At 44.9% G+C, this 15,800-nt stretch overlaps 2 protein-coding genes across 11 annotated transcripts in view; one reads left to right on the forward strand and one right to left on the reverse strand.

Moving 5' to 3' along the window:
• LOC309521842 (tetratricopeptide repeat protein 39A-like) overlaps nucleotides 1–6,535 on the forward strand; it is a 36,273-nt gene extending 29,738 nt beyond the window's left edge. For 8 of the 10 annotated variants that reach the window (XM_082204888.1, XM_082204889.1, XM_082204886.1 and 5 more), the window contains exons 15-18: nucleotides 390–501; nucleotides 1,296–1,410; nucleotides 2,146–2,262; nucleotides 3,420–6,535. In XM_082204888.1, the coding sequence (XP_082061014.1) occupies nucleotides 390–501; nucleotides 1,296–1,410; nucleotides 2,146–2,262; nucleotides 3,420–3,537 (462 nt within the window). In that variant the 3' untranslated portion in view covers nucleotides 3,538–6,535. Of the gene's footprint in view, nucleotides 1–389; nucleotides 502–1,295; nucleotides 2,263–3,419 lie in introns of those variants that run through there. The other 2 variants (XR_014214783.1, XM_082204882.1) reach the window with 2 other exon arrangements.
• Nucleotides 6,536–8,316: 1,781 nt separating this feature from the next.
• Nucleotides 8,317–15,055, reverse strand: GADD45GIP1 (GADD45G interacting protein 1). Its single transcript, XM_082205201.1, has 2 exons — nucleotides 14,598–15,055; nucleotides 8,317–9,032 (listed from the first exon to the last, which is right to left on the reverse strand). Exons 1-2 carry the CDS (start codon nucleotides 15,038–15,040, stop codon nucleotides 8,684–8,686), a joined length of 792 nt encoding a protein of 263 aa, XP_082061327.1. The 5' UTR covers nucleotides 15,041–15,055; the 3' UTR covers nucleotides 8,317–8,683.
• Nucleotides 15,056–15,800: the final 745 nt, after the last annotated feature.

The raw sequence follows: 15,800 nt of genomic DNA on the forward strand, positions 1-15,800 counted from the left end.
CGTGCATTCTTCTTATTCTGTATGCTAAATCTGCAAGCTGTGCATCTCATTATTAGTTTTAAATTGTTCCAGGGGCCGCACGTAGAAATGAAAAGAAAGAGGTGTGCATTTTCCTCTCATAAATTCTGATGCAGAAAACATATTTGCTACGCTCACATCCGAGGAACATTGTGTCCTCCCACACCCGTCCATTTGTGTGCATCTAGTTGCACACAAGAGATGCATGTACGAGTCTCAAGAGGCAGGAAGCTTCTGGCTGCTTCTCCTGGGCTGGCAAAAATAGTTTGATGAGAAAGGAGATGCTGCGGCCTCTGTCTCTCCCCTCTCCTCGCCTCCGTCCCAAATTCCTGCTATCATCACCATGCCCTCCCTGTGCTTTTCCCTCCCAGGAGATGATGTATATGTGGAATGGATTCACCGTCCTGGGCAAGCGCCAGGAACTGCTCAAGGGGACTCTAGAGACTCTGACACAGGCTGAGAAGTTGCTACAGAAAGCACCAGGTAACACACTGGTTTCACGAAAGTGGCAAAGGGTGGGTGGGCACGCAGAGCTGCTAGAATAGCAAATTATGTTCTGGAATACATGCAAAAAATAGAAGTTGCATATCCTAATATCTATGCACACTATTCAGAGGAGTAAATAATATAAGTAGTAATAGGATTTTGGGGCAACGTAGACAGGGACTGGATCTAGACACATCAGAGAGGGTTTCAGTTTAAAGCATAAATTTAAAAGAGGGAAAACAGGCATAGAAAAACAGGACTCCGCATTGCCATCTTGTGAAACAATGTTATATATCACACATACAACATATATGAATCGCTTTTTCTTTACTGTACCAGTCCAGCTGATTGCAGGGACGAAATGACATGCTAAAAGTTTGGAAATATTGATAACCTCTTTTAGTTTTAAATCCTTGTCAGAAACTTGGCAGAGTTTCTTTGAAACCATGAGAAGGCAAGGTCACAATATTTTGTACTGGACTTCAAAGTTACAATTCCTTGATTCTGGGAAATAATATTTGGAGCCTTCCTTTTTTGGCCTGTTTTTTTTACAAAGTGTCTGTTCCGGCTCACAAGTAATCTGGGCAGGGATATTCATGTAAGCGGGGAAACACTGAGTTTTCCTTCCTAGTTGTAGGGTTGGGAACAAAAGAAGTGTCTGCTGACCAGTAATCTGAATGCATATGAACTGCCAACTGCTCCTCAAGTGTGGAGTTGCGGGCAGCAGCTGCTTAGCCTGGTTCACCTCTCTTTTTGCCGTTTTTCTTCCTATTCCTCCCCATTACCTTCAGCCAGTGAGTACCAGGTGGACGACCGGTGCCTGGTACTACTTCTCAAAGGCCTGGTCCTGAAGCACTTGCACAGTTCGGCTGAAGCAGAGGCTTGCTTCAGTGCTATCCATGGCAGGTGAGATTCCCAAGAGTTTCCAGTCTATTTGGAGAATATGTTGGTGTTTTTTTAATGAGTTGGGCTTCCCCCAAGGTAAGGGTCATTCTGCCTGGCACAGAAAAAGGGCTTCATCCATCCTCTTCTCAGGCCTCACTCTTTAGATGGCTGAAAGTAATTAGATGCTCCTCAAGGAGTAAGTTGCTTCCCATTCTACCTACAATCCTCTGCAAACACAACAATCTGGTTCCCATTTGTGTTCCACCTCTTATTAGTTCATATATGTTCATTCCATTCCAATACCTCTTTCCATATCAACCTACCCAGATCATCTTATGAGGCCTTCCTTCGTGTGCCTCCTCCTCAAGAGGTCCAGAGGGTGGCAACACGAGAACAGGGCCTTCTCTGCAGTGGCTCCCCATCTGTGGAATGCTCTCCCCAGGGAAGTTCACCTGGTGCCTTCATTATACACCTTTAGGTGCCAGGCAAAAACGTTCCTTTTTAACCAGGCCTTGGGTTGGACTGATTTACATCCCATGCCCTTTTAAAATTGTCTTTTTTTTGGGGGGGGCTATTGTTTTTATTTTTATTATGTATTTTGTGGTTTTATATCTTGATTTTATTCTGTGAACTGCTCTGAGACCTCCAGGTATAGGGCAGTATATAAATTCAATATATAAAATGAATCAAGGCCAAGTAGACCTTCGCCCTAAACCCAGTTGCTTTCCAAGCCCATGTTTGCCTCCCTGTCTGCAGTGAGAAGAGGATCCGGTATGATCACTACTTGGTACCCAATGCACTGCTGGAGTTGAGTCTCCTCTATGTGGCACAAGGCCGTAATGAAGAGGCTGTGCAGCTGCTTCGTCGGGCAAAGTAAGTGAGCCCCCGGTTTATTCCACAATCCTTGGCTTTAAGGAAGAGAGCAAAAGCTTCCTCGGAAGCTCTTGCTACCTTGTAATGTACAGGTGAAACTCGAAAAATTAGAATATCGTGGATTGAATAGCTACTGCACCTTTCCCCTATATTCTAATTTTCTGAGATTGTTAATTTGGGGTTTTCATCAGCTGTATGCCATAATCATCCCAATTACATTGGTACCTCGGGTTACATACGCTTCAGGTTACAGACACTTCAGATTACAGACTCTGCTAACCCAGAAATAGTGCTTCAGGTTAAGAACTTTGCTTCAGGATGAGAACAGAAATTTTGCTCCGGTGGTGCAGCAGCAGCAGCAGCGGGAAGCCCCATTAGCTAAAGTGGTGCTTCAGGTTAAGAACTAGTTTCAGGTTAAGAGTGGACCTCCAGAACAAATTAAGTTCTTAACCTGAGGTATCACTGTATAACAAATAAAGGCTTGACATATCTCACTTTGCATGTCATGAATCTATCTCATATATTAGTTTCACCTTTTAAGTTGAATTACTGAAATAAATGAACTTTTCCACGATATTCTAATTTTTTGAGTTTCACCTGTATATGGAATCCTGTAAGATTTATTAACCCCATGGAGGTTAAGGAATAAAGGTTGCCAGTTCAGCCACTGATCCTTTCCTCCAATCCAACCATTGAAACTGCATTCTGGGCAATAAGATCTTAGAACCAGTAACATGAAGCTGCTTCGTACTGAGCCAGATCTTTGATCCCATAGGATCCCTAATCCAAATTACCGTCATTTCATTGGTTGGCTACTGAGATGCACATACCTTAAAAAGGTAAAGGGACCCCTGACCATTAGGTCCAGTCGTGACCAACTCTGGGGTTGCGGCGCTCATCTCGCTTTATTGGCCGAGGGAGCCGGCGTACAGCTTCCGGGTCATGTGGCCAGCATGACTAAGCCACTTCTGGCAAACCAGAGCAGCACACGGAAACGCCGTTTACCTTCCCACCAGAGTGGTACCTATTTATCTACTTGCACTTTGACATGCTTTCGAATTGCTAGGTTGGCAGGATACCTTAGGATGCTGTTAAATACAATGAGTAGAATAGACACATTCCAGGATATAACACCTGCTGATTTCCTCTCCCTACAGGAACAACTACAAGAATTATTCAATGGAGTCCCGCACTCTCTTCCGGATACATGCTGTATTGTCCAAACTCAAGGCCTGCCAGGAAGAAAATGGTGCAGTTGGAGACAGCCCTTCCTAGGGAATGGTGTGTTTCCTGCCTTCTTTCTCGAAAGAGGAGGTGAACTGTTGCTCTCAGGAGCACCTAGACCAAAGAGGGAACCTGCCAAAGTACAAGGTCTTGGGATGATCCCTCCTTCCTCGGGTGGGTGTGTTTGGAAGGAATGTGTTGTCGTCACCTGTTGTGCTGCTTGGCTACCAATCTAGTGCTTGATACTTGGTGTGTGGGAATGGACAAGGCTTTACCCATCAGAATTTTGACTTCCAAGACCAGGGAGTAGCTGGGGAAATAATTGCTTGCTAATCAATGAAGCTGAAAGGAGGACCTCATCTTCGTTAATCAGCCTCCTCAAGGTCCTACAAATGAAGGTTAATATCTCCCCCCTCCTCCAACAATCAAATCAAGACTTGGAAATAACCTGAAGGTGTAGTACTCTCCACCTTCCTTTTTTTGGTTTACTATCTCCTGTTTCGTTGGCAAATTCTAATCCCCTTTCCTTCTTGGTCTCTTATCCTTAACTCAGCAAGCCACAGCACCCTGGAGCCTGCATCCGGCGGCCTTTCATTTCACATTGGTGTTGAACCTTAAAGTTTCAGTCGCCTAGCAAAGACTTCCAGCTTTGGCTAGAAACTGGGTTTATCTCAACATTCTGCTGTGGCTTTCTCGTTTTCAAAAGTGCAAACAACTTTTTGGTACTGATTTGATCGTTCTCCATTTAAGGACAAAGTTTTCAAATGTTGGAAAGGAATAAGGAGGTGATTTTTAGCAGTTTTTTGAAGCAGGGCAGCAGCCAGTCCTTCATGTCCTACACGAAGGTGGGTAAATATTTTAAGTGAAACCACCTCTGAGTAATAACTGGACTGTGATACTTTGGAAACAGCTGCGGGGCAATGCGATCTCTTCTATCATTTAAGTTTCACTGCTGCCCATGTGTTTATGTTCTTTGCTGATCATCCTGGTTAAAAGCAGCTGATGGGCCTACCATCTGAAATTGTCTTCCTTTCAATGTGGTTATTGAATTGGCTTCTAGTAACTAGTTCTACGGATTCACCAAGTTGGGGAATAAGAACGCAACCACTTTGCATTCTTATTTTTTCTATGGTAGGTAGCACTTATTGGTTCTGTAGAAGGGGGCAGATCACATCTGCATTGGTAACCCTGTCTACCCAGAACTCTTCTGCCATACTGTTTACTCAGGGTTGCTTATTAGAGATGTGTGTTAAACCCATGTGAGAGGATCAGTATTAGATCCACATGATTTAGTGTTGCTCATATCATGAGCACACGTGGTAAAATATTTTTTAAAAAACAAATTTGCATGCGTGGAGGCAGAGCATAGAAGCGGCAACAGCTTCATGCACCCCCTTTGCATGGTCACCATTCATCTACAGACTGATCTTGTGGAAAATTCTTTGCTGTGGAGGGAAGCAGTGGCATGCTAACTTACTCTCTTGCCACTCTCATTGGCTCCACTCCTACTTTCATGGAGAGAATGCATTAAATCAAACGTAGCAACACATCACTAACAGGAGGGGAGAGTGTTTTTGTGCTTGAATTCTGCTTGCAGGTTTCCTACAGGCAGCCGATTGGCCACTGTGGGAACAGGATCCTGGATCACTGGCCTGATCCTGCAAGTTGCTTTTATGCACTTATAAAAGATTGGGCACCTGCACACCCCAATTTATGAGCCCGGTTAAGGAAGATTGAGGCTCAATACAGCAAGCTCCTTTTCTCCTGCTCTGGAGGGATGGGACTTGAACTAATGGATTCAAGTTACAAAAAGGAGATTCTGATTAAATATCAGGAAGAACTTTCTGACAGTAAGAGCTGTTTGGCAGTGGAACAGACGCCTACAAGAGGTGGTGGACTCACCTTCCTTGAGGGCTTTTAAGCAGAGGTTGGGTGGCCATCTGTCATGGATGCTTTACCTGAGATTTCTGCCTTGCAGGGGGTTGGATGAGATGAGCTTCAGCGGACCCTTTCAACTCAACGATTAAATGGTTCTAAAATGCTACTAACTGGATAAAGAACAGTCCTGTGCTTTGTGGTAGGGAGCCTTGTTCTAACTTGGAACAGCACAGGCCCACCCCTGAGATAGAATGTGAATGTATTGAAGCTTATGCTATAGCAGCAGCTAAACTATTTCACCATACCCTAATCGCATGGAAAATGCAGGGGTGCTGCTAAGAACAAAAGGAGGGTCGCAAACAGTGTCGTCCTTGTGAGACTTTTAGGACAGATGTTAAGAGGACTGGCATGAAATTACGGTAACTCTACCTCATCTGTGTTGCAGAGTAAATGTCTAGAACAACAGGCCTTGCCTTAGCTGTTCTCTGCCTTATGTGCTGTGCTCCATAGAAACAGGATATAGTGTTCCTTTAAAGAAAAAACATGCACGCACATGTGTCTCTGTCCCTTCTCTTTGGGCAGGCTTGCGATCTGTACCTTAGTCCAGAACGTGGCACTTCCCGCAAATTCCCCATCTGATCCGTGACCAACTCTGTCCCATACTCACAGGAGCATAGGTCCGACATGTGCTTGAGAGAGGCCTGCAAGGTTTGCAACTGAACACGTAACTCAACTTTTAATCTGCAAGAGTGGGTCAAATGTTTCATCTCTTACCATCTCTTTCCTTACAAGAATTTTTGCATCGCTCTCCTGCTTTTCATTAATTACATACATATTGCAGTTAAGATGCTTCCCACATCTTGCATGATCGTCTGTAGATAAGTTAACACTGGTGGGCCTATGACTTGGGCCTTTCACTATGGGCACTCAGTTGAGGGGGGGTGTTGTTTTGAGAGCTGACGTTAAAAAAATGAAAATATGCTAAAAGGAGAGACACCGTACGGGAGTCAACCGAAGCAAAATGCTAACCAAAAAAAGAACCGCTAGCAAGAGAAGCTCGCCACTGCTTCTTAAGCTCGAGTGCACCTCAAGTAAGGAAAAACAGACATATACAAAATCCTGTCGCTACTACTAACTGGATGGGGAAGGGTGGGAGATGTTTTTGTTTTTTTTTTAAATTTTTAATTATTAACATAGTTTGGTCTTTAAAACTTTATGTAGAAATTTTGGTGCCAGCACTGGGTGATTAATTAATTCTGACAAATGTATGTAAAATAAAAATAATTTATATAAGGTGTTTTGCTTTAATTTAACAAAAATCCAGGGTTAAAGGGTAAGGCATTTGTTTTATCAGCCCCCAAGAGGAGGAGCAGCTTAACTGGTCGACGTAAAGAAGAAAAAGCTGGAGGTTAGTTCACAACTGTATATGGATGGCCACGTGGTGAACACTGTGGAAGAGCTCAAATTTGTCATGAGAAAAACTGAGACAGAGCTAAACATGTATGTGTCCCTCCACGTACTTTTAGATGATCTTATATGTACCTGTTCCCCCTTTAAATTCCAGCTGCCCAATAAAGTTCTGAAGGACTTTTAGGAAGGTAGGAACTTTAAAAAAATTAGAACCTCTTCTGAATGTCTATTCAGAATTTCCTCCAAGTTCTTAAGACTTACTCTAGCTAAGCATGCTAGGGCAGTAGTTTTAAAAGACCTGTATCACTTTCATTTCCCCTGCTTTCTGTTCAGTCTTTTGGGATCACCTCCCAATGAAGGCTGTTTCGAAAATGGAAGTCCGATAGATCTGAATCCACAATTGTTCCACTAGAGGGAAGCAATCACCATGCTACAAACATCTCTTGGCCTGTCCATTGTGGAAAAGGGACCAACATATAGACCTTTCCAGCTAAACAGTTTGGAGTGGAAACGGCAGCCTACTGCCTCTTTTTACAGGATACTGTTGATGCTACTACTATATCTGTACATGACAATACACCCTCTGCTTCTCAGCAGACAGAGGTTTGCATCATCTCAGTCCTTTCCCAGCTGCAAATTGTCCCTGGTTTCAGCAGAGGTCTGACTGAAAAGTTCCGAGTGGGATTTGCTCCTTGCCTGTCGAAACATATCAAACCGAGTACAGTTGCGGACTCCACAACAAGAGCTCGGGAGCAAAACAGATCCTATTTGAAACAAGACTTACCCAACACAAAATGAAGCAGAACCCATTAAGTTTGCACATTTGATGATAGTTCATAGCACTGCAGGGCCCAGCTGATAATGTCAAATCCCACAAGCTGTTTATTGGGGTCTGGAGTGACTGGGTGTCAAAACATGCAAACAAAGCAATTAATAAATTATTAGTGCTCATTTGCAAGCTGGGGCTGTCAGAAATACATGATGTTTCACATCACCTATTCATATGTTCAAATAATGCTGCCTGCTTTATGGTTTTAGACACTGAAGGAAGAAGAAAATCACTGTGACTTGTTGCTCATGAATACTCTGGTACTATAAATAAGCACACAAGTGCTATTTAAAGTAGCTGCTAAAATAAAATGGGGAGAAGCCCTAACTTCCCTTGTTCTATTGACAACTGAAGCTTGTGTGTGCTTGTAGCAGGACACGTTTGCCCCATAAGAAGTGCCAACTTTCTTGCCTCCCTTCAAAAGGTGGACACACGGCAACTAATCAAGACACAGAGTGGCACAGGAGCTGGAATTGGGTTTAAACAAAGACCCAGAGCTTCAGGTCCCTGCCTAGCCATGAAGGTCACTGAGTGGCCTTGGAAGAAACCACAGGTTGGCTCACCTCTCCAGCTTTGTTGTGAGGGTAACACTCTGTGCTCTTTGAAGGAAGCGCAAAATACAAACATAAATAGACAACATGCTGGGCTTAGCATGTTTGGGGCTCTTTCTCCTGTTATTAGTCTGTTAAATTTAAAATAGAAGAAAACCAAGGTTAAAAATACCACGTACATTTATTTGTCTGTAACTGCACACAACACACCAGCCAGCTAGTAAGTGAGGGTAGTTTTCTCCACTGGAAAGATAGAAGTCAAAGTTTGACATCACCACCCTCAGGATCCACCAACAAGGAATTCAGAAGCATTAGCAGCAAAGGTATTTGCTACTCCAAATCTATTTTTGGTGATCAAGTGGGACAGAGATAGGGAGAGAACACCCGAATATTCTCTCATCGGTGGTCAGAGAGTTGGGAAATGACCTTCAGGCAGAATCAAGGGTTGCAAGAGATGTGCTTGCTGGGCCTCTGCACCAGGTTAACTCAATGCACAGTCCAGAGTCTGCACTTTCAGAGCCCCAACAGACTACGTGACCTGATGTGATGCCTCTGCTGCAACCACCTCCCCTTCTTTGTCTGGGATTGAGGCAACAGGTGCGCTTTGCATTGCCTTTTTGGCCAGAGCCTCCTCTCTCCGCTGCTTCTTCTGCAGCTTCGCTTCCTTCTTTCTAGCCTTCTCCATCTCTTGCACCATCTCTTGGAACTGAGCGCTGCGGTGATCCAGGTTGTAACCAAAGCGCTCACGGGCTTCAGCCAGTAGCATCTGCCGCCGCTCCTTCTCTTCACGCTCTTTGGTCTTGCGCTCCTCCTTTTCCCGCAACCAGTTTGCAATCATCTCTGGCATCTTGGCCATTTGGGAAGCAATGTGCTCCTCTCTGTGAAGAGAGCAAAAACAGAAGATCAAACACCCGCAGACTCCCCAAGAAGCTGGAAAAAAGAGATATAGACTCCCTTTGAATATTTCAAGACATGCCACATTCTTTGATTTAAAATGACTTAAGCCTCACATTTCAATTAAAAAAACAACAACTCTGAAAGCATTAAGTTTAAAAAATGAAAATACAAATAACTCAGTAATAAAGGCACAATAAAGCAGCAGGAACAACAGCAAGAAGTATGTCAATGTGACTATTTTTTTTTAATTAAAAAACCCTGACAACTAGAATAGTTTAAACCCAGCAACTGAACTCACAAAGGTAAGCACCTGGGACAGCATTACAAGGTTGGAACACCTCAATAAATGAGGCTCTTTCCCAGTCACCATATGCGCAAAGGAAGAGGCAACTGGAGGAGAACCTCTTGAGGATGATCTTAATGTGTGGGCAATATTCCTCTGATCCATCTACTGCAATTATTAAGTTTGCAGATGATACTACCATAATGGGTCTAATTACAGCTGGAGATGAATCAGTGTACAAGGGGAAGGTTCCAAAAGTATCTACATGGTGCCTAGAGAATAACTTGCACCTAAATATTAGCAAGACAAAGGAGATGGTGTTGGACTTTCGGAGGAAGAGGGGGAATTAGCCCCGTTGTATATCGGGTGGGGTTATGTGGAGAGAGTCTCTTCCTTTAAATTCCTGGGAGTTTACCTTAGCGAAGGTGGAAAAACAATATAACTCAGGTGGTTAGGAAGGCCCAACAGAGACTCCATTTCCTCAGGGTCTTGCGAAAGAACAATGTTAAACAACAATTGATGACCTCTTTCGACCGGTCCACAATAGAAAGTGTCCTCCCATATTGTATCACAGTGTGGTACGTTGGCTTGACAGCCACGGGCAGAAAGTCTTTGCAGAGGGTGGTGAACACAGCACATGATATCATGGGCTGTCCCCTGAGCCCGCTAGATGACATCGCAAGGGATCGATGCCTTAGGAGAGCGAGAAAAATTCTCAGGGACAATTCACACCCCGGCCAGCACCTCTTTAATCTTCTACCCTCGGGCAGGAGATATAGAAGCATAATCAGTCGTACCAACAGGCTAAAAAAACGTTTCTATCCATGGGCTGTTAGGCTGCTGAACGGAAAATAGTACAACTGACTTTTGGGGTTGGTATGTTGTGCGACAAGCACACAGAATGCAATGAGATTGAGTGTTTGTGTGAGGGGGGAGGGAGTCTCGGTTAATTTCATTGTACACAGGTTGTACATTGACAATAAAGGTATTATTATTATTATTATTCATACAGAGCACGTTGTTGTTACTGTTGTTTCAATAACCAGGTCCCAAATCTAACAGGGCTTTATAGGTTAAAAGCAGCACTTTTGAGTTGACCCCAGAAATGAGCCAGAATCCACTGACACTGTTTTAAAATAACTGAGAGGGATTCTGACTGACCCTGCTTCCGGAAGTCTAGCTGTCATGTTCTTTGCACCAGTTGAAATTTCAGAGGAGTCTTAAAATGCAACATAAATTATTACTAGTGGCCAGCCTCTCTATCCGGAAGGGACTGCAGGTGGTGCCAGGCAAATGGGCATTACGTTGCATGTGCCACCTGTGTGAGCACCATATACAACAGCACTCCATGGAGCAAACTGGCCCTTAACCAAGAGTGGAACAGGTTGACTGTTACCTCCCTGTTCAGACAAGCCACCTACCAATTGGACTTCCAATTTACCTGGATTGTGAGTCAATTTTTAGTCCTTACCCACCGACATTAGATACTTGTTCAGAACTTCCGCTATCCTACCTGAATTCAGTCAAAAGGATGACAGCCAGTCCTAAATCCTCGCTCAGAATCATAACATAAATGTTAAAGAGCATTTGGGGGAGGGGGAGATATAAACTTCATACTGGCAGAACTTCATACTACCAGTGCCATGGCAGAGCAACAGTTCCCCACCACTTTCTGGAACCAGTCCACCTGTAGGAACAGAACCACTGAAATACAGTCTCCAACTCCCATCCCAAATGGGTCCAAAGGTTTGCCTTTGGAGGGAGAGAATTACGCCAGCAGATGTCCTTAATTTTGACTGGCCCTGGTAATCACCAAGATGATGTTCCTTGGCCTCAGGCCTCCAATGGAAAGGAAGGTACGTAAGTTGTTCTCTGTTTCAACCTGCATTGGCCAGATGCCCCAAGCGGAGTGCCAATTCAGCGCCCAAAGGACCTCAGCCTTGGAGTAGAGGGGATCATCTTGCGGCCACTGTGAGGACAATTCCCACCTCCTTCCCCAAGGTCAAGGTAGCAGCAGCTAAGACTCACAATGCTCACCAGAGGGCAGCAGCATACTGATCACAGGGAGTGAAAATGTGGAACCAGTCTAAAAGCAAGGGTCTACAATTTTTGGCCAGCGTTGCAAGTGAAGACAAAAACTGTGGTCATCAGAGTCTTCCCCTCTGCTGGCTTGATGGGAAAAAGTGCCTCTACCCAACAGCAAAGGGATGCGGGTGGGGCTGTGGGTTAAACCACAGAGCCTAGGATTTGCCGATCAGAAGGTTGGTGATTCGAATCCCTGTGACGGGGTGAGCTCCCATTGCTTGGTTCCTGCTCCTGCCAACCTAGCAGTTTGAAAACACGAAGTGCAAGTACCGTAGATAAATAGGTGCTGCTCCGGCGGGAAGGTAAACAGGGTTTCTGTGCGCTGCTCTGGTTCGTCAGAAGCAGCTTAGTCATGCTGGCCACATGACCCGGAAGCTGTACGCCGGCTCCCTCGACCAATAAAGCGAGATGAGCGCCACAACCCCAGAGTCGGTCACGACTGGACCTAATGGTCAGGGGTCCCTTTACCTTTACCCAACAGCAAAGGAAGCTCCCTCTACCCTTCATGCAGACAGGCAGGGAGTATTCTGACTTCAGTCAGCTATGGGGTCAGAGCTGCTATGCCAAGCTCAGAGTGCGGCCACAGATGCTCTTGCCACCAAGCTGCAAATGATGGGGGCTTGCTGGGTTAATCCTGTAGGACCAAGGTGCTGCAAGGGCTTAGCACCTCCAGCCTCCCTTTCAACCTTAGCAAGGGATAGGACTTGCTATGAAGCTGCCAGGATGATCCCAGCACACCAAAGTTGGGAGGAAGGCTTGTTGCTAAGCGCTCAAGAGGAGACCATGCCATATTTGCTGGGGCAAGTGTAATTGTTGAAGCCAGCCTACAAGTCACCTGCATAATTAGGAATCAACTGAGGAAGGCGGGCAAAATCAATCTTTTCCTTCTAAATGTCCTCAGAATTGAATTCAGAAAGGAAAATTACCACCAGCTGAAGGCTACACCAACAATATATCTGGCCCAGCATACTTTGAGTGTCTTGTCTTTTGCAATGCCCTTTGTCTCTGCTTTTGACACAGTGTGGTCTGGACTGGGAGCAGGCAGGCAGAAGGCTGGTGTCACCTTGCAGTTAAAAGGTGGCCTGGGGGGTACCTTCCACATCAGATTTCCTGTTGTCTATCATTGCGAGAAACCACAGAGACCCATATCCTCAGCGTACAATTCATGTCTTTCCAAAAGGACATTTTTGTTTACTGACTGCTAAGACACCTTACAGAAAGGTAAGCAGCAGTGCTCTGTATAAATAAGGATATATTGTTCCTCTTCTTACCTACAACAACCGGTTCTTAGAAGGCACATTTCATATTATTCCCATGAGCATTACAATATCATTTTTTACCTATTGTTCTCTAGTCTAGCCACTTAAGTTTGAGACACCCTCCTGGGCTACTTCCATTTGTGTCAGCTTTACCAACCTGGAGGATACTTTAGCAATAGCGCTAATATACCCAGCTTTCTGCAATCTTTTTGGAGGAGATAGTGCATAATTGGGCAGCCATATGTCCAGATTTTCAGTCGGCGAAATGGCACCCAACTTTGAAAACTTTGACGCCTCCCACCCCAAAGCAAACTCAACAATTTTGTCCTGATTTTCACTTTGGGGAATATGGCAACCCTAAGTATGATGTATGGAAGTAAGAGCTGGACTATCAAGAAGGCTGATCGCCGAAGAATTGATGCTTTTGAATTATGGTGTTGGAGGAGACTCTTGAGAGTCTCATGGACTGCAAGAAGATCAAACGTATCCATTCTGAAGGAAATCAGCCCTGGAAGGACAGATGCTGAAGCTGAGGCTCCAAGACTTTGGCCACCTCATGAGAAGAAAAGACTCCCTGGAAAAGACCCTGATGTTGGGAAAGATGGAGGGCACAAGGAGAAGGGGACGACAGAGGACGAGATGCTTGGACAGTGTTCTCGAAGCTACAAACATGAGCCTGACCAAACTGCGGGAGGCAGTGGAAGACAGGAGGGCCTGGCGTGCTCTGGTCCATGGGGTCACGAAGAGTCGGACACGACTAAACGACTAAACAACAACAAAGTATGATAAAAATTGTGAAGCTCTCTCCCTCTCCTTTCCCTCTATTGTATATATACAATAGTTTTTGTAGTATGTGTGCTGTCACCTGTACTTTTGCATATTTTTGCACTGGCCTTCTCTCACGGCTTCACCAATTCTGGTGACTGGATATACAATACAAGCCGTCCTATATGACCCATCTTCTCCCTCCTACTCTCTCATATGTGAAAATACAGACACCTCTACTTGTTCTATTGCTATCCTGCCGAAGGTTCACAGAATCCTATAATTGCAGACTTGGGAGGGGACCCCCAAGGGTCATCTAGTCCAACCCTCACATGCGGCTCGCTGCTTTTGATTTGTTGCATTTTTATGCAGCTTTTCACCCAAATGAATCCCAAAGTGGCTGTTACAAAGCAACAAAGAGCAATAATGTAACAGGATATATGGAGGAAAGCTGTGTTTATTTGAAAACGTGGGTAGCATTAAGATAAATTGAGCAGCGTAAATAAGTTTTGATGGATGTTAATAATGGAATACCGAATGGTTTAGTTTATATAAAATATGCAGGGATTTATGTTTTGTAAATAAACCATGGAAAGAGAGGAAGGGAAGTCATTGATATTTTAAGCTTGTTTAAATGAATATTCTAAAATGTAAAACAGAAAATTTAATAAAAGTTATAGAAAAAAGAACAATAACGTAATAAAAACAAACAAACAAAAACACCCCGGGATAAGTCGCATGAATCACATCTTTGCAGAAAGTGACTGCAAAGAAAGAAAGAAAAGATGGAGTATAAATGTAATTTCTTTCTGGAAACTTGGAGCATAGAATACTGTAATCAAATTTCCGTTTGTATCCTTTGAATAACTTTGTGTACTTGATCAATTTCTTTTTTTTATATCTTTACTCTTTTTGTATTTTTTCTTTTTAGTTTTGAAGATTTGGATGTAATGTTTCATATATGTTTTCTTTATAATTTTTTAATATGTAGTAAAAATTCTTTTTTTAAAAAAGTCGCATGAATCAATTAACCCAATCGTCGACAGAACCATTTCCACCCCTTCAGGCTTAAGCGATATTCATATTATCCCACCCCACCCGGGGGGAGCAGGGCGCCCTCGGCCGCAGCCCCTCCGGAGCTCAGCCCCTCTCACCTCGCCCGCCGCTTGGCTTCGGCTCTCTGCTCCCTGGCGTCCAGCCGCTCCTGCATCTCCCTCAGAGACGGGTACCAGGCCTTCTCCTCGGCCTCCATCTCCCGGAGCTTCTCCGGGCTGGGCCAGAGTCCGGCCGGGTCGACCCCGGAGGCCGATCCGTGGCGCCCGTACACCTTCGCTTCGTAGGCGGCCGCCAGCTGCCAGGCCGGCGTGCGAGGGTTCTCGGGGTCCGGCCGGTAAACCCCTCCGAGCCGCCGCCTTAGCGGCCGAGCGTTGTAAAGCCGGACGCCTCCCAGGGCCAGCCGGACGCTTCCGAGGGCGGCCATCTTGGAGCCGGCTCGCCAGCAGCACGGAGCTAGGAGGGCGGCCATCTTGGGAGCCGGGCTCCTCCCCCCACCCGTGGGCGGCGCCATCTTGGATCTGGCTCGCGTGGGCGCCGCCATTTTGCACGCCGCCGCCGCGGCTCCCATTTTGGAATGTGACGTCAACGCGCGCTTGGGCCGCCCCGCGGAGAGTTGCTTTCGTTATCGCCACAGAGATAGGAAAGGTTAAAGGGACGAGCCCTGCGGGGTGACATTGAGTCTCTTTGGGTGCGCGCTGAAGCGGGAAGGAGTCAGGAGAGCGCAGGGGCGGCGTTAACCTGTGGAACTCCCTTCCACGTGACGGGAGGCAGTCCTGGCCAACCAACTTGAGAATTAGACAAATTCATGGAAGAGAGGGCTATCAATACCTATTATTTGATTGGCATTCTATGTCCTTTTAAAATGTATGCGTGGGGGGTGTTTGTTATTGGGTGTTTGTTTTTATTTTGATTATATACTTTGTGGTTTTATATTCTGATTTTATCCTGTGAACCTCCCTGAGACCTGCAGGTATAGGATACTACATTAAATAAATTAAGTAAATTAAATTTAAATAAATTTATTAAGTTATTCATGATGGCTATGCTCTGCCTCTTACAGTTCCCCACAGACAACTTTTCAGCTGAGAACAAGATGCTGGGGTAATAAGAATAATAACAACAATGATTTTATCATTTATACCCTGCCCATCTGGCTGCGTTTCCCCAGCCACTCTGGGTGGCGCCCAACAGAATATTAAAAACACAATAAAACATGAAACATTAATAACTTCCCTAAACTAGACAGGACACTGGCCTGATTCAGTAGTGGTTATCGTATGTTGGAATAGCTCAGTTGGTAG

This window comes from Podarcis vaucheri, assembly GCF_965113315.1.
Source record: "Podarcis vaucheri genome assembly, chromosome: 17".
NCBI classification, from domain to species: domain Eukaryota; kingdom Metazoa; phylum Chordata; class Lepidosauria; order Squamata; family Lacertidae; genus Podarcis; species Podarcis vaucheri.